Source organism: Orbicella franksi, chromosome 11 (assembly GCF_964199315.1).
Source record: "Orbicella franksi chromosome 11, jaOrbFran1.1, whole genome shotgun sequence".
NCBI classification, from domain to species: Eukaryota; Metazoa; Cnidaria; class Anthozoa; order Scleractinia; family Merulinidae; genus Orbicella; species Orbicella franksi.
This window is the reverse complement of record NC_138155.1, coordinates 3,924,229-3,943,914: the sequence shown is the minus strand read 5'-3', so window position 1 is coordinate 3,943,914 and position 19,686 is coordinate 3,924,229. Positions and strand designations below refer to the sequence as shown.

The 19,686-nt window shown below is 41.3% G+C and overlaps 2 protein-coding genes across 4 annotated transcripts in view; one reads left to right on the top strand and one right to left on the bottom strand.

Moving 5' to 3' along the window:
• The window catches only part of LOC145460550 (uncharacterized), a 30,816-nt gene that overhangs the window by 896 nt on the left and 10,234 nt on the right, over nt 1-19,686 (top strand). Inside the window, exons 1-24 of one of the 3 annotated variants that reach the window (XM_081445397.1) lie at nt 1,655-2,474; nt 3,688-3,896; nt 4,633-4,919; nt 5,722-6,016; nt 6,435-6,694; nt 7,301-7,566; nt 7,917-8,264; nt 8,588-8,806; nt 9,621-9,775; nt 10,303-10,418; nt 10,765-10,968; nt 11,806-11,996; nt 12,461-12,653; nt 13,409-13,586; nt 13,716-13,874; nt 14,477-14,671; nt 15,029-15,209; nt 15,397-15,520; nt 15,753-15,949; nt 16,396-16,684; nt 17,217-17,458; nt 18,042-18,241; nt 18,630-18,795; nt 19,218-19,367. In XM_081445397.1, the coding sequence (XP_081301523.1) occupies nt 1,932-2,474; nt 3,688-3,896; nt 4,633-4,919; nt 5,722-6,016; nt 6,435-6,694; nt 7,301-7,566; nt 7,917-8,264; nt 8,588-8,806; nt 9,621-9,775; nt 10,303-10,418; nt 10,765-10,968; nt 11,806-11,996; nt 12,461-12,653; nt 13,409-13,586; nt 13,716-13,874; nt 14,477-14,671; nt 15,029-15,209; nt 15,397-15,520; nt 15,753-15,949; nt 16,396-16,684; nt 17,217-17,458; nt 18,042-18,241; nt 18,630-18,795; nt 19,218-19,367 (5,367 nt within the window). In that variant the 5' untranslated portion in view covers nt 1,655-1,931. Of the gene's footprint in view, nt 1-1,467; nt 2,475-3,687; nt 3,897-4,632; nt 4,920-5,721; nt 6,017-6,434; nt 6,695-7,300; nt 7,567-7,916; nt 8,265-8,587; nt 8,807-9,620; nt 9,776-10,302; nt 10,419-10,764; nt 10,969-11,805; nt 11,997-12,460; nt 12,654-13,408; nt 13,875-14,476; nt 14,672-15,028; nt 15,210-15,396; nt 15,521-15,752; nt 15,950-16,395; nt 16,685-17,216; nt 17,459-18,041; nt 18,242-18,629; nt 18,796-19,217; nt 19,368-19,686 lie in introns of those variants that run through there. The other 2 variants (XM_081445396.1, XM_081445398.1) reach the window with 2 other exon arrangements.
• Nucleotides 24-1,311, bottom strand: LOC145460583 (protein SPMIP1-like). Its single transcript, XM_081445444.1, has one exon. The coding sequence runs from the start codon at nt 1,155-1,157 to the stop codon at nt 597-599; it is 561 nt and encodes a 186-aa protein (XP_081301570.1). The 5' UTR covers nt 1,158-1,311; the 3' UTR covers nt 24-596.

The following is a 19,686-nucleotide window of genomic DNA, read 5'->3' as shown; positions in this document are numbered from 1 at the left end:
AGAGGCAAAAGAGGTACTAGAAAGTGGTGAAATTATATTTATAATTTTCATATATCTCCAGGTTAACATAAAATCTTTTACTCCTTATGTAAGTTTTGGGCAAAATCATCTCACTTGCTCGGACATTTCCCAAACATTCACGACTAATAAGCTATTAAAATTAAGAACGTACCAGCATATTTTCACGCGTGACATAATCGTTTTATTCTGTAAAAATCCAAAACATTCCTTTGTGTCTCAAGTAAATACACCATCACCAAACCTTCTGCAAGGATACAAAACTTTGTGAAAATCAACAATATATTAAGAAAACTCACCAATTAAAATCTAAGTCTTAATATATAACTGCTCTATCTTTGATATTGCTTGTTATCAAATTTGCCAAGGATATAAAGTTACGACAAAGGTCTTATGATGAATAACATCTTGAAGTCTAAATTAATAAGTTAAATTGTCTTGATTAAGAAACTGTCATCCTGTATTAAAAGCACACCGGTGTATTACAAAAGCATTGTCTGTTTTTAAAGACTGGTATCGAGATATTAAGGTACAAAAATCTCGAAGGAAAGTAAAGTAAACTTGATTGATCAACAAGTTTAAGTGTCCTTGTATAGAATACCGTTGGGTCGGTAAAACGTGTCCCGAATCACTCGAGTTCGACCAAATGAAGGTGAATTTTGTTGTTTAACACAGTCCTGAAGTCTCCATCCAACTTCCCAAGAACTGGTAATAGGAAATTCATACTTCATTTCGGGTTTTTTCTGCTTTCTCTGCTGTAAATATGCATAGCGGCCGCCACCGAGCGCGCTGAATCCATCATAAAGCAATTTTCTTGTACCGCTGGAAACTGGGCGCATTTCAACGAGAAGCGCATCAGGATCTGTTTTTGCTTTCTCTTCCAGCTTCTTTTGACTGCTTTTCTCCTTCTCTTCTTTCTCTTTTTCTTTTTCCTCCATTTCTTGTTTGAACGCCTCCAGAGCGTTGATTTTCAGACCCTCTTGTTGACGGGATTTGGAAGCTATAGACGCGGCCGCCGGATCGCGGGCAAATTCTTTGGAAAATCTTGTATGCCACGCTAACCTCACATAAGCTTCCTTGTTGATCGACTCTTTCCAAAAGTTTTGACGCTGCGTATCCATGTTCAGCTCCCTAACCATTTTGGGAGATTTACTGAGCTGTTTTAGTCTGCTCAAAAGTGTTTTCTTCTGCGGGACCGACTCTCTTTCGGATTTCTACACACCGTTGCTACGGACAACTGTTCATTCCCAGAGTTCATTTCCAGGTAGTTGAGGACACTTTGTTCTGGAATCATGACGTATTTACCTGACAACTTTCTGACGAGGCGAAAAATCGTACAGGAGATGTGTAAAGCAGAAAATTTCCTAATATATATTTTGAATGTACAAATATATATATATGGGCTATTGACCAAATGTGAGGTCAAGATGACTGGATATTGGCCAAGTTCTTTTTTTGCGTGTTTATGCTCGCAAAAAAAGAACGAGGCCAATATCCAACCATTTTCACCGAACGAGCTTGGTCAATAAAGTAACCCTATTTCCTGTCTGTCTGCAATTATTATGATTCGTTCCAATTGACCCGCAGCTTCCCGCAGATGCGGGATGCATCCAGTGATTTTTCCTTTTGTGACCTCTGACGTCACGCTGTAAATACTACGGCAGCCATAGCTACTGGGTGCATTCTTCTTTTGCAGGAAAGTTTTACTTTTCCTCGAAAATCATTACATCACAAAATGACAGCAAAGGAACAAGACATTGTATAGATCTTTGCCTCTTATGGTTATGGGATTTAAAGAACGCTACTGGCGAAAAATAGTCTTTGGAGTCTCGGAGATGACTCCGGCACTGTAGAAATTCCGCAATCAGCTTGTAAGCTTGCACGCACTGTGTTTAGCTTGATCAACAGTGAAAATGGGCATTCTTGACCTGGAATTGATGTTTGACTTGTTGGACACGGACATGAGAGGGTATTTAACCTCAAACCAACTTCAAGATTTTCACGAATCGTTGTACTTTACGCCGATTGATTCCCGGCAAATAGAAGCCGCCATTAGAACTGTCTGTGGTGATGCTTCGCGCGGTCTTTGCCCGCGAGAGCACTTTACCAACGTTTTAAATGAGCTAGATCGGCGCAAAGCTCTGGAGGAGAAAATCTACTGGGATTTTAAGACAGTTGATGTTGAAGGCAAGGGAAGGATTTCCCTCAAAACTGCACTTTTACTTTTTAAAGCTGTCCACAACGAATTGTTTTCAATGAAAACTTGGCGTTCATTTCTTGCTCAACGCGAGTACCCTGAGTCAGACGTGTGTTTTGACGAGATCAAAATGTTCTTGTGTAACCTGGTGGATGGAGGTCCGTGCGATAAAGAGGAATTTGACGAGGAGGAGAAGGCTGTAAGCTTGCGATGTGTTAATAATGAATACGAAAATCTGAAGGAATTGGAGAAATTACAGGTAAAGTTGATAACATTACAAACTCTTGCAGGAAGATATACTACACGTATCACAGGCTTGTAGCTAGGTTGACTCGGACCCCGGGCCTACGCCCGTAGGACATGTTGGAGAATACAGGGGGATTGCATGGAATCATTTTCCCCGGTTAGATTAAATTCATAGAACTGATGTAGAAATTCAAAGGATAAGGGAAAAGGAATTTGTTGCATGGGTGCTGCTGGACAGGTTATTAATTTTTGGGTGCCAGAGGAACTGGGCAGATACCTGGGTGACTACCCGAGGGAAATGGAACAACATTTTCCCATCATACCGGGCCAACCGAGAGGAATGGCTCTTACCATTTTTTATTCCTTTCCCAAATTCCCCACATAAGTGAAATCTACTGAAGAAACGCAGAGCAATGATTATGAACCGGTTTGTCAAAATGGAACGGCACATCTCAGTCCAACTGGTCCGACTGATCAAAGTGGACAACCTCCACAGGTGGTCCTGAATATTCCAGTTGGACTGAACCAAACTGAATTCACCTTTCCATTTGACTTTTGACCAAAATTCCTGGAATTTTTGGCATAATGGAAAGAACCCTTTGTTTGTGGCCTCCCTTCCCCAAACAGGGTGTGACTCTGTCCTAAACGGGATCTGAACCTATCATAAACAGGTTATGGTGGCACAATATGGCTTATACAGCACTCAGGAATCTGAAATCAGAGCCATTAGCTGTTCTAATCAATATCAGATACATGTAATTTTACAGACCAGGTGTACTGCTTTCAGTAGTCTTTAATTCCACCCAGTTCTTTGTCCTAACCAGAGACCTAGAACAGAGGGTGTTGTCCAACACAAGGTTGGTCTATTAGATTTTCCTTATCCTTCACATGCACATTAGGTCAGTGGCATCAACTTTACAAGTTATACGCCATTTTAATGACGGGGTCATTTGATAGGGTTCTGCGAAAGGCCTGCTATGGTCCGTACAGGACTTCATTTTATTTTAAAACTTGCAGTTGCTTGTGATGCCTTTTGGCCAGAAATAGGCCGATTTCAATGTATTGAAATTCTAACCCAGCTTCTAGACTAAGGCAAATTAAACAAAAGACATCACATTACTTCATTTCTTTAATTTGTTTTTTTTCTCCCAAGGCTGAAAACCGAGTCAGAATTTTAACCTGTCAAAATTGGGCAATTTAAATCATTTTCTTGCTTTTTTTAAAAGGAGGATGAGGCCTTCCTGGCTGCTGAGGAGAGAGAGAGAATGCACCAAGCAAACAAACTGAAACAGGAAGCTGAACGACGCACAAAGCGACTCGATCATGAGGGTGTTGTGGCACTGTTACATGAGGATGAAGAATGGGATGAGAAAGCAGGAAAGAAAGCCAGACATAAAGTCACAGCAACTGATCTAATACAAGCTCTGCGAACAAAGTAAGGCACTCACTTTTTCTTTTCTTTTTTTAAAATTTTATTCACTTTTTCCTAACTTTCTATTTTTCTATTTATTATTGAAAAAAAAAAACCATTTGTTACTATTGACAGACTGCCCGCCTAGACTAGCACTAGCTATCCACAGGCCAGTCCAACTGTAAAGTGTACACTAAGAAATAAAAAATGATTGATTGATTGATCATGTCTATAGCTCGCGGCAGATCTACAGGTGCTTATGGAGAGCAGGGTTGGCGCAGTGGTGAGAGCACTTGCCTCCCACCAATGTGGCCTGGGTTATATTCCGACCCATTGTCATATGTGGGTTGAGTTTGTTGTTGGGTTCTCATCTTACTCTGAGAGTATTTCTCCAGGTTCTCTGGTGTCCCTCCTTCTTGAAAAACCAAAATTTCCAAATTCCAATTTGATCAGGATAGAGTACCTACATGAAAACCATACACATGTAGGGCTGATGTGGCTTCTCCTCTATACATGTATGTTATAATTAATTAATTAATTAATGATGATTGGACCTCAAAGATCCTTTCTTATTCGAATAGGGGGAGTGGGGGAAGGTGACCTTGTTTTGCTCCAGTGACAGGAGAACACACCCTTCCTTTGATCAGATGCTGATTGATGTACGACATTTATATTGGAATCTCCCATATACTAAGCTGGTGGGCTGGACTGAATGGCTATCATAATTTTTACCTAACTGTCATAATTATCCTTTTATCAGATATGAGATCCTCCGTGACAAACTCCTTCTAGAGATGTTGAAGCACTATGTTGGAGAAGGCATGTGGACAGTCCTCTCTGAAGATGAGCAACAGGAGCGTTTCATGCAGCTTAAAATGCGCGTTCAGCGATTACGGAAGGATGGCAAGTTGGATGGCGCCAACAGCTTGCCAGGAGCTGGACTCGTGTACTCTTCCAATCTGCAAGCACTGATGGGTTTTAGCCGAATAGGCGAAGAAGTTCAAAGACTTGAAGAGTCTGAGCAAATCAAGCAAATGGGGAAAGATGGTAAGGTCAACCTTAGTGGTTCATATCTCAAAACTTAAAATTTATAAGGTCATTGAAGGTGGTATTATATTACATAGAGGGGAATTGGAGAGAGAGGGGGAGATCTAAGCAGAAGGAAATTTCGGGGCTAGCCCTATTGGCCAATTCAAGTTGCTAGAGGGTAAATGCCATAAAAACTTGTTGGAGATGCTGCAGCTTAATGGTTAGCCTGTTGAAAAGTTGATAACAAGCTGTCCATTTTCAAGCATTTTCCGAGGCCATTGTTTTGTATTTCTGGGCAAGACTCCTAACTCTTACAGTACAGTACCCCTCTCCAGTAGTCAGGGGTATAGGATACTGGTTCTGGAAACAGCTAGGGTTGCCAAAAGGAGCGGCTACTGGCAAAAATTGGCATTAAATGTATAGTCAGGGGTAGATTTAGGGGGGCTGGGGTGAGGGTGGATTGGGTGGCTGGCCCCCCTTTTGGAGGAACCAAACAAAAACAAAAAAAATGAAAACGATTGTGAATATTATGGCAAATGCTCTGGACAGTTACCTCATTGTAATTTCTACTTTGTGCATTGCTGGTATTTCTGGGATGACAGTTTTCAGTTAGGTTCCAATTCTCAAAATGCAACATGCAACATTTTGGGGGCATGCCCCATTGATTCTGCAACCCCAAGGTACCAACCACCCCCCCCCCCTCCCCCTGTTCAAAAATTCTGGATCCACCCTTGATAGTGTGACTTACATCTTACTACTTTAGAACTTAAAGAAAGTTTATATACAAATCATTTTTTTTTTTGCCATTGCTGTTTTGCAGGCAAGACTAACAAGGAAATAGAAGAAGAACTGTTAAGGTTACGGGAAGAAGCCATGGAAGGTCATTGCAAGAGTGAAGAGCTTCTAATGGACCTTGAGAAACGCTATCGTCAGGACAAAGAAATGATATCATCTAAATTGAAAGGTGCTAATACCAATACCATGGCTACAGAAGAGAAGCTGACGGAATACGGACTCATGATCAGAGAGCAGCTACGTGCCAGGGAAGAAGCAAAGTTTGACAGTGCAGCTTTGTCTGTTGGCATTGCAGAACGACTGAAAGCACAGTTGCAAAGGTATGGCAATATCTCATTATGAAAGTTGTTCATTTGACGTTTTAAGGAAGATGAGCAAGATATGAAAGACATTAAATATAGGCCACTCTTGTGAATTAATATTCTCAGACTCATTAATAATTCATCAAGTTTAAACAAAGGAAATCATGACCATGACAGTGGTTGGATATCTGATCAGAAAAAGCATGGATTTTTACGATTTTATTTCTCTGTTTCCTCCTTAGTTTTATTTTCGATTGAAAGGATATATTAAACACTCAAGACCGTATTTAACCACATTACCAAACACCTCGAAGTTCGTCAAAAATACTTCGCTGCGCGTCGTATTTTCTACTGTCTTCTTGGTATTTGGAAATGTTGTCAAACAAAATCACGTCACTAAATACTGCCATGCTAATGGTTTTTTCATATGAAAAAGACCAAAGGAGGATCGTAAACGCCAAGAGCAGTTAGGCAAGGAGCGTCTGCAGCACAGAAAAGGGAGAAAGCTGCCAAGGAATTGGAAGGGAGACGAGTTGAATTTCGTTGCAGCAGGGGAGGTTGGTCTGGTTGACCTGCTGGAGGATACTGTCAGAGCCTTGGAGAGGAAGCACGCCATGGAACGTGAGCTGCTCATTTACTTCCTGCAAGGCAGGGACAGTGTCCAGGCCCGCAGTGCAGCAAAGAAGCTATCTGCAGGTAAAGTAATGAAGATTGAGTAGCCGGGCTGTTTTAGATTTTTTCTAAAATTTTATTTGCCACTGGCACACAGAAGAATACTATAAAAAAGTGAGAAAAAACAACTGAAGCCAGATACAAGAGTTTGTAACGTACGTGTATTTCTCTTCACATTCACCATTCTTCAAACAATGTCGTAGTTCCCCAGAGTTCTGTACAGTTAAATTGTAATAAATAAACAAAAAACTAGAGGACTGCGAGCAGTCTCTCTTTTGCTTGAAAATCCGTGGGGAAGAACGCAAAGAAGAACACTAGTGTGCAGTCGTGAGCATGCGAGCGTGGTATGCAAAGCCGCGAGCCGCAAGTAGTGCGAATGATGACTGTAAAGCTTTATCATCGGTATGAATTTTTAAGTCTTTACTCAGACATCTGTTTCCTGGTACAGCTTTCTCCCAGGCTTTCACAGTAAATTCATTTCTGTGACTAGGAACTAGTCAAGACATCTCTCGTGAGTGCTCAAAGGGACGTCTCTTGGCTACAAGTAACAATCAATGCACAAGTTCTCGTTTTGAAAATGTGTTTGTTTGTAATAGGAAGATTATCAAATGTTTGTCGTTTACATTTCAGATGAACGTTCCAACCAGCTGCTTGTGTTAAGAACCCAGCAACAAGGCTGGCGAAATCAAAGTTCAACTGAACGTTTAGTCAGCAAAGAGCGACATTATTCAGTTCTACAGGAGGCCGCTGGGCTGGTGGTAGAGGACAGGCGTGCAGATTTGAGGGCGATCCGGGGAACATCTCCTGATGATCTGGAGGTAGCGGCAGACATCATGGCTGACCTCCAACATCAACAAGAAGTAGAGAGTCAGATGCTTCTTTCACTTCACAGCAAGGTATAATCATGGCGCTACCATCAGAGCAGCTTTCACTTGAGTGTCGAAAAGTAATTGGTTCTGCACTGCTACGCTACACGATTGAATTAAAAACTCGCGCCACTTTTTTATCCGATCAGATGTAAAACCGAAACCAATCATGACTCTTTTTGCCGCGCTTTGCGTCAGCTACATACAGTTACTTCGTCTGATTGGTTCATTGGATTGTGTGTCCTTTGTGATTGGCCAGTGTGAATGATTTCTTTGGGTTTGGTTTTACGACAGTCGATATTGAAAACAGCTCTATTATACACAATTTTTAGTTGAAAAAATAAGATATTCATGCCTTTGGTTTCTTTACGGTTTCCCAGGACATCCAAGAACTGTTTCGTCTTCGGCAGCAGGAACATACATCATGGCAGGAAGAACTATTGGACGGAATTTCAGCCGTGCTTCTTGGCACAGAGGAAAATGTTTCCCAAGAGGACGAACTTCTGAAGGCTCTGGAAGACAAATACGACGCGCTGAGAGACAAGCTGCTTCTTGAAGCTCTAGAGAAACAGATGGGTGCAGCCGATTGGGCGCGGCTTTCTGAGCAAGAAAGACAGGCGCGCCTAGCTAAACTAAAACTTCAGGAGCGGCGTTTAAGACAACAAGGGAGGTTTGATGATGCCGCGGCTCTGCTAGGAGAGGGACTGAAAAACGCCGAGACATTACAGGTATTGTTGACGGAGCAGCTTCACGGTCCATGACGCAACTCTGTTGAACTTGAAAATGAAGTAAAATGCTTTCTACATCAAGAGCAAAGCTATTGTCAAAATATGTCAGCTCTTGGGCTCTTTTTAAACGAAACAGTTTTCATGAATGTAATTTTTAATCAACTAAGAATTCCTTTGATCGGTCAGCATTACTTTAAAAGAGTTCTTAACTAGATTGATATTGGTTTTCGTTCGCTGCCTTAAGAAAAAAGCCATGGCATTTGCTAGTAGGACAAGTAACTTCAAACTAATAAGTTCTCCTGTTTTATTTATTTTCTTTGAAGGCGTTATTGGGAGAAAACCGCCAGCGTTATTTGGAGCGATTGAAAGAACGCTTAGAAAGGCGCCAGAGACGGCAAGAAGAAGGATTAGATCCCGATGAGGAAGATGAAGAGACGCTGAGACTATTGAATGAAGAAGAAGCTGCCAGCACTGGGAACATTCTGAGAGATCTGCAAAACAGGTTTGATGAAGAAAAGGACGCGTTGCTGCGAAGGCTACAGGTGAGAGCTCTGTTTCAGTTGAGCTGCGTTATTTTCGAAAATTAGGGGTTTTTTGGTCTCGACTGTTGCACTGTCCTTGTAGCATTGATGTACTTATTTGCTTCGCAGGCCGCTATCGTTCAATTTTCATTTGAAACTGTAAATTGAGTATTGTAGTTTAGCTAATACTGGTAACATACTTGGAACTTGTCGTGCGAAAATCTTGCGATGTAAGTTAAAAAGTGTTATAGCGCGTCATACCAATTGTATTGCAAGTTACGGCAAAATGCAGTTGCACTCCTTTTGAATCATGCCTACTTCGCGCAACAAGTTGCACAGCCTGCAACACGGATGGCAATACGCGCAACAACGCAATATTGTTGTGAGGAAAATTACAATGAAATGTTTCCCGTATCAAATGGCGTTAAACACTAAGACGTAAGAATCGGGTCCCATCCACACTGCGCCGAAGACATTTGAAAACGGAGCTTTATTTCTACGGTTTGGCCTACAGTCCACACTAATTCGTCACGAAAACGGAGCTTTCGAAAGCTTTCTTCAAGCCGGGGGAATTTGAAAACGCCGGCTTTGCGTTGTAGAGTAGACGAAACACATTTTGAATACGGAGCTTGTCGAAAACGATGAAGTCACGTTTATCATGTGATTTCCCTGCCTCGAGTTTTCCTCAAATACAAATCCAAAATGAGCGGTGATTGTTGGGTTTTCAAATTTTCTGTGGCGTAGTGTGGACGGGGCGTCACTTAGCAAGTGGATCTAGACTTGTGTTATTGCACTGCAACCTTGACTTACACGTTTTTCGCCGTTGTTTCCTCAGGAGGAGCAAGACCGACTTGCAGCAGAAAAGCGACGTCAAGCTGAACTTGCTCGTCTCAGACGCGAGAAACGACAAGCGGAAAGGGAGTCGAAGTTTGACGAAGCTGCATTGGTGCTGGGGCTGGCAGAGAGGAACAGGCAGAACCTTGAAGAAAGGTGAGGAAAGGCTGGCGTGAAGTCACGTGCGGGAAAAGTGCACGTGCTTTTACTGGCTTTTTAATTTGCTGAGCGGTGCGGAAAGCCAACAAAAAGATTGCGTGCAAATGCAGTTGCCTGTCATTGTTCACTGCCTGATGTTCATTGACCGACAAGTTTGGAAAGCCAACAGAAAAAAATGATAGCGTTTGCGAAAGGACTTCTCGCTTCGTGCGCAAACTGATTCATCGCTCGTGAGGTGCTTGTCTTAGAGACGGTCCAAAAAATTTCATTACGGTGTTGCTGTTAAACGAATCTTTGCAAAGCTTCGTCGACAGTATTTTGATATTTGGGATCGAATCTCAGTGGTTTTGTTTGCAATGAATGAATCAACTTTGTATTTTGTCGTGAAGTTAAGGCTTTGAAAGTCAGTATCGCTTACCACAATTTGTGTTTCAAGTTATTTTGTGTGTAGCATGAATAAAGATCATCCTTAAAAATCGCATGGTCGAACGTCACCGTTGTGTTCGCTGGTCTGTTTTCATCAGGTTACGACGCGATAGAGAGCGGCAAGAACAGCTCGCAAGAGAGCGGTTAGCACGGAGAAAGAGACGAGGAAAACCCGAAGAAGAGGAGGATGAAGATGAACCAGATCCAGAAAAAGGTAACACGACTGTTATTGCTCGAAGGAGCTCAGTTCTGGCCACGTACAAAATTACCTTTGAATTGAAGGAAGCCTGAAAATAATAGTTTTTTAACATAGAAAAACACCTAAGAAATAATGATAAAGCGTAAAGGAACAAGGATGGTTGAGGATGGAGAAGATTGATAGGGATTACTAACGACGAATTTGAAAACTTTAGACTTGACTTTTTAAGATGCGCAAACCGTGTCGAAGTTCCTTTAATAAATAGATAGAATTTTCCTCTCAACTGCCTGGTCAACTTCTTAGCGTAATAACTGGCTTGAGTCCTACCTGAAGGCCAAACAATCTTAATTTGTGCCCACAGATGACATTCAAGGCTGGCAGGATGCCGTGCTGAAATCACTGGAGAAAAAACACCGTGCAGAGCAGGAATTCTTGATGGGCTTACTTCAAGACGAGAGCAGTCAGGGCATGAGAGAAGAAGCCAGAGCTATTAGCGAGGATGACAGGCTAAAACGGCTCAGCGAGCTGAAAGGAAAGAGAGAAGAACTGGACTTGGGTGTTAAAGGTAAGTTCCAGCTAGAATTTCTAAGTTGCTTTTCTTGTTAGCTCCGTTAACGAGCGTTTGTTTTCGTGCTCAATGCTAAGATTTCTGACGTTCCATCCAGAAAATTTCAACTTGATGAGTGACGTAGCTCTACAGAGATCCGTGTATAGTTCTGATTGGTTGTTTACTTACGCGCGAAAATTCAAATCTGAGCAGGAGCCAATCAGAGATCTTTGCAGTGTTGCGTCACCAGTATGGAATATTTCGAGTCGAATGACGGAGATGTCTTTCAAAGCGGGAGGAAATTAACAAATTGACGTCAGTTTTTTATGCGTCTGTCCTCTTATTGATGATAAATTGCGTCATAATATTGTCAAAGTGGCTGGGGAACCACGAGCCGCAGGCGAGTGGTTCCGCAGTAAACTTTGACAATGTTATGACGAAATTTGTTTTTTACAATAACAAGACCCCAAAATGGTCAAATGCCGGGAATAAATTAGGGGAAAAGATGCCGTAAACTTGCTGTAAGCAAAGATAAGTGAATTTTATTCAAAATGACGCGAGCATTGTCAATAACTTTTCTCGCTTATTGATTGGCTACTTAAAAAAGTCAATAAAATATAGTTGGTTAAAAATTTGACAGTTTGACAGCTTAAAGTTGGACTTGAAAGCTTGCATAAATTAAAATGTTATCCGTCTGTACTCTTATTGATGATAAAAATGAGCCAATCAGCGCGCGAGAAATTACACAGTTATTGTAAAATAGAACTTTGTACAATATGTGAAATTTCTATTTAATCCCAAATCCCTCAATCATTATTCTGTTAGATTTATTTTTTCCCTGTTGTGTGTTTTTAGTTGATCAGTTGCTCCACGTGGATATCCTTGACATGGCTGCTGCGTACAAATTTGAAGTTCACCGCTACAGGTTGGCAAACGAGAAGGAAACAGACGTGAATGACGAGGAGGTCACAGTCTCCATCATGGCTGATTTACAAGAGGAGCAGGACAAGGAAAGCGAAGGAATCCTGGCTCAGCTTCAGGAAAAGGTTGATACTGAACACAAGTCATTACGTGTAAAAAAGGCTTCGCATATTCCGAAAAGTGACCAGTTCGTGTTTCATTTAAAAACTTTAACCCTTTTCCCCCAAACTATCATCGTTTTTAATGAAAAAAAACATGTTTTCTCAGGCACTTTTCCAAACGGGAACGTTTTGAAAGAGATTGAGTTGTCTTGTGAACAGGGAAAACAATACAAAGGTGAATTAAGTAATTTTTAGGGAAATTTTTCTTTTCAACTATGCTACAAATTTTTGCTTTAGAGAAACAAGAGTAAAGAGAATCTTGGTAGAGCAACAACATCACTATAGTTTTCGGGTCGAATTTCAAGTGATTCTGAAAAACACTGAAGCCATGTTTTCCAGAATTATTTGAACTTCGGATCGAGCGAAGAGGAGCAGTTAACTAGGACCTGTTATTTCTTGCAGTGAATCTTCTTTCTTTTGCTTTGCAGAGCCAAGCGGAGCTGTCCGCCCTGAAACAAAAACAGGAGCAAGAGCGTAAAGACGAAGTCCTCGAGAACGTAGCTACAGTGTTGTTAGAGTATGATGGAACAGGCTCGGATCAAGAATTGGTCAAAGCTCTGGATCAGAAATATGATGCGCTTAAAGACAAGCTTCTACTGGAAGCTCTCAAGAAACAGCTTGGTAAGTCTACTAGTGATCGATATCTATTTTCTTCTTAAACAGAAACAAGAAGTCAGACATCTAATTTATAAGAATAGGTCACTTGGTCAATATGTACCATGCTGTTACTGCTTCATAAGAAAACTGAGTATGGAAACCGAAAAGGAATATTTCACGGTTGAAGTTATCAAGTGAACGTAAACTTGCAATTGCAGATTTCAACTTCCCCCAGCCGGCAATAGAAAAAAATTACGAAATCCGGAATTACGGAAGCTAATTTTCTTTCCGTCAGCCATCGATGTTCTCGTGTCCTTCAAGAATTCAAACTTTTGGTCCTGGAGATAAAGAAGTAAAATTTACCAGAGCAAGAACAAAACTGGCAAGACAAGCAGTACCAAACTAGAAACACAGATAATAATTTATTTTTTCCAAGTGGGCACAGTAACGAATCCTGCAATCTGAATCGTTCTTTGCGCGGTCTGGATTTTCCTATCTCTGACCACGGTCACGGTAACGCGCGCGTGCGATGTGTGTGTGGAAAAGGGTAAAAGTGATTTGAGAGAGAGAGGAAAAAATAATTAGGTTATTTACCGGCTTAGGGTCGGCCTTATAGTGAAAAACTGTGACCTCGGACTTGAAAATGCTGCCCTCGGCCCGCGGTGTTGGGCAGCATTTTCGTGACCTCGGTGACAATTTTTCACTCTACGGACCTCCCAGCCGGCAAATAACATACATATAAACACAGATGGTAATAATCGTGTAATATTATTTTTTAGGGGATGCTGAATGGGCGGCGTTGTCAGAACAGGAGCGACAGAAACGACTTGTCAAACTCAAGTTAGAGGAAAGACGATTACGCAAAGAAGGCCAGCTAGACGAGCTTCATAGATTACTGGGAGAAGGATTTGAAATGGACGCTAATCTCAGGAAGCTCATGGGCGAAAACAAGGCTAGGTATGCTAGCAGCTGGTTTCGGTTGGGTATAAATCACGGGGAAAATCACGTGGCCCTGAAGACGATTATCAACGGTACCACATGGACGCTCTGTGTTGTTTACCAAGTGACTGCTGTTGTTTTTTACAGATACGAGGAGAAACTGAAGGAACGCTTAGCGAAACGAAGGGAACGCCTGGCTCAAGGTCTGCCTGTGGACGATGAGGACGAAGAGGACTTAGAAGATGGCCTGGCGGAAGGAGAGGAAGTTACTGATGTTAAAGCTATTCTGGAAGATTTGGACAAAAGGTACATTCAAGACTAGCTGACGATGTGACTTGAACCGGTGGAAATCCCACACCGATGACGTCACTCTGCCGAGATCCTTGTTGTGCCTCTCATTGGTTGTTACGTTCGCGCAGACATTTGTAACTAAGCAACAACCAATCACAGGCGCTACATGTATCTCTATGACCATTGAGTTACGTCATCAGCAGAGAATTGTAATCCACAAAGAAGTGAAACTGAACGAAATTGTCTTTTAAGCTAAATATTTAAGTCCTTTACAATGCCAGTGTCCTTGCTGCTGCTTAAAATTTGATAAGCGATGTATTTACTTTGTAATTAGTAGTTTTTGGCAATTTCATTTGATATGATAATATTTTTTACGTAGTAAAGTTTCGCAGCATTAATAACCAGATTGATAACGCCAAATTCCTGATAGATTATCTATAAATTGCTGGTACCTTTTTTATAAGATTTGTTGTACAATTCATTAGGAGAATTTGGACCTCAATCCAGGCGTTTTCCATTGTATGATAAGGTCATTGATCTCAAAGCAATCCTCCTTAAAATTTGTGATAAAAAGGTAAAGAGAATGTACGAATTTGTCACCGCTGTTGCGTGTTTAGGTACGAAGAAGAAAAGGAAGCGCTTATGCGTAGGTTACAAGGTCAAGACGAGCGATTCATGAGTGAGAAACAGAGGCAAGCAGAACTGGCTCGACTGAAACGAGAAAAACTGAAAGCCAAACGGGAAGACAAATTTACCACGGCCGCGCTAGTACTGGGGCTGGCGGAAAAGCAGAAAGCCGCTGTACAGGAAAGGTACGGTTGATGACTCGGTAATTTAACAGATAAGGCGATGAAATATGAAATACCTTATTGGAGATTTAAAGTGAAGCGTAGATTCTATAAAATATAGGACAGTGTGATTGTTGTGCTACTGAAATTTTTTTCGAAACCTTCAAACTTCACCGGAAGCATATTAAACTTTGGGTAATCGAAAGTATTCGGCAACTGCTCAGAAACATGAAATAATATGACCAAATAGTTTGAGGTTAGGGAAGGGCGATGCAAAAGTCTAGACACTTAGGGGTTTAACTTCCAGTGAGGATGTAAGACGACTGAAAATGAAAATAGTTAACGGCTACAACCAATTAACTTCAATCTTTATATTTCAAGGCTTAAACAAGATCGTCTGAGACAAGAACAACTGGCGCGTGAACGCCTAGCTCAGTTGCGCGACCGCAGAAAGGCCAAGGAACAAGAAGCCGAGGATAAATTGGTGACTGATGGCGACATGAGTGTTTTACAGGAGGCTGTGATGAAAGCACTTGAACACAAACATCAAAATGAACGGCAGGTAAATCTTAGTAAACAGGAAGATAAACTGAAGATTGCTTATGGTTACGTGACATTCCACTTATTGATTAGAAAGGAATATTTCTACTCCTAGATTTTAGCACATCAAGAGTTCCAGTGGTTTTATTTATCCCCTTGTTAAGTCGTAAAAAATCTGAATTTGATGCTGATCAAGGGATTGTTTTCAGGCTTTACTTGACGTTCTGCAACAAGAACAACCAGAATTAGCCGAGGCTGCGGCAACCATGACCCAACAACAGCGAGAGAACTGGCTCCAGCAGCTTAGCAATAAAATGAATGCTCTTGATCCAGGTATGGTTTTTGTTACTAACAAGAAACCCAGGCTATGATAAGTACTTTACTCACAAAAAAGCTGCTATCGATTATTAGATCGCATTTTCTTTATCTAAGCGATTAAGCGAATGGAAATTAACTCGTGGTTCTTCGCGCAGTGGCCTCATGGTTCGCGGGTGGTTAAAGTGTTGCCTTTGAAAAATTCAGCCATTTTGTTGTGTATTGAAGTGTTCTTGTTTTTTCCTTACAGAGGACAAAGAAATGCGCCAGAACCTACTGCTGGAAGCGGCAGTTTTCAAGGTTGTTAACCGACAGAAGTATCTCGAAATAACTCAAGACGGAGAGCAAGCTGTGGAAAAAGATGATGTCATTGTGTCCTTGTTAGCAGATCTGCAGCAAGAGCAGGATCAAGAAAGTGAAAAACTAGTCAACGAGATGCAAGACAAGGTAACTGATTTCTGTTAAAGAAACTACCCGGGAAGGGAAGGAACGTTTTTCCACTGAATTTGTTTTCCGTAATCCGTTTCAATCTTTCCCATTCTTAACCATCCCTTTTCCTTTTTGGTATCTTATTACATCTTCATTATTTTTCTCCTTACGTGATCTTACGTGATCTTTAGTGTTTCCGTCGGTTTGAGGGTAATTTTGGTCATGCCAAGAATGATGTAAAAAATCCCAACATAGCTAAGCTTCTTTTTTACCTGAGTTAAGGGCCGACAGGGTATAAATACTGTTTGTTATAGATTTTTGGGGGTCTCTAAAAGAAACAGCTAACGTTGCTAGTTTGTGTGTGGCAAATCCTTCCAATACTTCGAGTTCTGGGTACGTAATTACGGTGTTTTTCTGGCTGTTAGCGTCAAGTTTTAACTCTTTCACAATTCATAACCTAACAGGATAAAACAGAGCTTGTGCAGCTTCAAGAGAACCTCTTCCAGTCACGCAAAGAAGGCACCCATCAGAACGTTGCCACAGTTGTCACGCAAGCTGAAATCTGGGGCACGGCCAGCGAGCGTGAGCTGTCTCAAGCTCTGCACTACAAATATGACGCCCTGAAAGACAAGCTTTTGCGTGACGCTCTTGTACAGCAGGTTGGCGTGACTGAGTGGGCTGCACTTTCTGAGAATGATCGCTTCACCAGACTGGCTCAGATGAAGTTGAAAGTACATGCGTTACAGAAAGAAGGTAGTGCGCATGTCTTCGTTACTTATACGTACGACATCATATACCAATGACATTTCAGTCAGTTATGTTCTTCAGAGTTCCTCTTGTCAAGGTGTGAACGGTAAATTTATTACCTCACTCGTTATAACCTGGAGCAATCCACTTTGATTCAGTTGCTACCAGTTCAGAAAACTCCTTTACCCCTTGCACCGAAAAATAGCAAGAACCCTGAATTATATGTTTAATGAAATCTTAACCCCTTCGAAACTGATTCGAGAGGCTGTACGGAAATTAACTGACATCGAATTCCTACAGAAAAAAAATATTTCTTGTCCTTTTTCGCATGGTATTGTTTTTTTTCACTTTTTAAGTAGACCAAATTTTAAACCTCTTTTTTTTTGCTGATCTTTGCGCGAGACAACACAACACAGGAACGCTATCACGGGAGTTGAGTTATATCTCTTTTTCGGTTCAATAGTTGTTAAGTGTAACTTTATTTTAGAATGGTGTAATTACTCTAACAGCAGATTTAATTTTCGTGTCTGATCCGCAGGTAAACATGACGAGTTACAACAGCTTTTGGGTGAAATGACAGCGGTCAATTTGATGTCTCTAATGGGCGACAACGGAGCCCAGCAGAAACAAAGACAGAAAGAACGACAACAGAAACGCGAGGAAAGAAAAGCTCAAGGAATATCAGAAGAGGAGATCGCTAAACTTGAGGCTGAAGAGGATGCTCAAGCAGAACAAGAGGCACTTCAAAAATCTACTGGAAACACGCTTCAAGATCTTGAGGTATGTAAATTTGTAACCGCATTGTGTCATTGTCAAATTGCAGAGAATGCCGTGCCCGGTAAGGATTTCCAAATGTCCTTTATTGACGAGAAAATTGAACGTTGCACTCCATCTTGCTTTCCAGCCTGTACCAAACTCCGAAGCCGGAGAATAACGTAGTCAAATTCCTTTAAGTTAGCTCAGGGCTTGTTTCAGTTCAAAACACGGAATGGGGATTATTTTAGGAAGAAATTAGTTTAGAAAAATGACTGAGGTGATGTTTGGAAGGGATTTTGCGTCCTGAGAGATTACGGTGTGTTCTAGAATTCTGCAAAGTAAAACTCTCTAATCACAACCAAAAGACACCATTGCTTTCATATAATGCAAGTGAACATACAAAAATCACTTTAAAATGTTTAAGAAGCTCTACAGCAACTCGGGGTCTTACAATCAGAAGAAATAATTTGTTGCTTTTGACTGGGAGAGGGGACCAGGTAATGCAATATCCCAGGGATGTCTGCGTATCCGATCTGAGGGCTTAAGTAGTACGTGGTGGTTAAGTTTAGGAAGTTAACAGGATTTCACATTCTCACGTTTGTTGTAGAATCGCGTCAACAATGAATCAGAAGCGTTGTTAGCTGACGTACGCGGAGCAGACAGTAAGTTTGAAAACGAACAACATCGTCACGCGCAGCTGGCACGCATGCGCCGTGAGGAGCGACAAGCTTTACAGGAGAGCACATTCCAACCCTCTGCTCTGCTGCTGGGACTAGTGCAAGCTCGACAGATAAACTTGGAGAGCAAGTAAGGATTTAAAATATCTTTGATAGTAATGTAAGTGCTTTTTTCCGTTAGCACTTTCAATGCTACTGCGCCCACTAATAAAATGTGTAGAGAGTGTACCCGAGTAATAATACTCCCCTTTTTCACTTCCTCTCCTCCCCCCCCTCCCCCCCCCCCAACCCCACTTCCCCTTCTATACTCCAGCAAAACGGGCTGTTCAAACGCTCCATATAGTCGGGGAGGGAGTGGAGAGTTAAGATTGGGCTTTAACCCAAGTCGACAACTCTGCTGTCCCTAATAAATTTAAAAGATCCTAATGAGAAATGTGCGTGACTCACCGTGACACAAAACATCCAGAAAGTCACGTAATTGCATTAACTGAAGTCAATCGTGTCCATCGATGTCACAGTTCCAAACAAGATGAAGATCGTCAAAAGCAGTTGGCTCGGCAGAGGTTGGTCACGTGGCAGCAGAAGAACCAATCAGAAATGGATAAAGTTAAGGAAGAACTGAAAAACCTGGAGACTGGAACTAAGCCAGTGTCAGTCTCCAGTGATAACATTGGAGCATTGCAGGTATGTGCCGCTACCAACGTACAAGGCTTTGATTTTGCAGCGTCTATTTAACATGGTTACGAATATTTCTTGAACAGAGGAAATCTAGCGAAAATGGGCTGCGTTTGCAGAACAATATTCGAAGTGAGGAAGGAACGCGTTAGAAAATGAGAATTGGCAAAGGTGGTGAAGACGGAAATGGCCCAACTTCAAAGCGCGATCCTCGCGTTTCGAGTTTTGGGTTGTATTTCTCTAAAATTTTATAAAATCGTGTTACAAAATAAACGTCTTTATGTATATTTTATACAGCTTTTTGTCCACTGACTGAGAGAAGGTTAGCTGCAGTTGTTTTAAAGGAAGTTTTGTTTTGATTTCTTCAGTGAATAAAGCGGTATGGTGTGTTTCAAGTTGTCAGTGACCATTCATATGACATTATCTCGTAGGAAGCGGTTTTAAAAGAAATGGAACGCAAGCATTTGTGCGAGATGCTTGTTATGGAACGTTTGATCAGCGAAGAAAAAGAAAGTGACCTCAGAAAGGCCACAAAACAACTAAGCAAAGAGCAACAACAGGAAAGGCTCTTTGAGTTAAAGGTTTGTACGATCAACCTTTGCTCTTTACTGTGGTTTTGTTAAATGAAGGAATAACAATTTGCGAAGGTTGCAATTTTTTTTCGAAAAAAAGAAATCGTTTACATTGGTTTTAAGTCATCATACGAGCTTCGTTAAAAGGGATATTGGGCGTTTTAAGCGAAGGCTATGTTTTTCAAAGTTTCTTCACTTTTCTCGCATTATCTCTTTAGGGTTTCATGGCACATAAAATGTGTTGTCATTAGAGATTTTGCGAAGGTTGAATTAGACTTTTAAGTTAGCAGCTAACAGAGTGCTTTCAGTTCAAAGTAGGTTTTGTGCA

Bases quoted from the DNA above. Each gene is read 5' to 3' on its own strand.
- LOC145460583 (XM_081445444.1), bottom strand. From the start codon at position 1,157: ATGGTTAGGGAGCTGAACATGGATACGCAGCGTCAAAACTTTTGGAAA.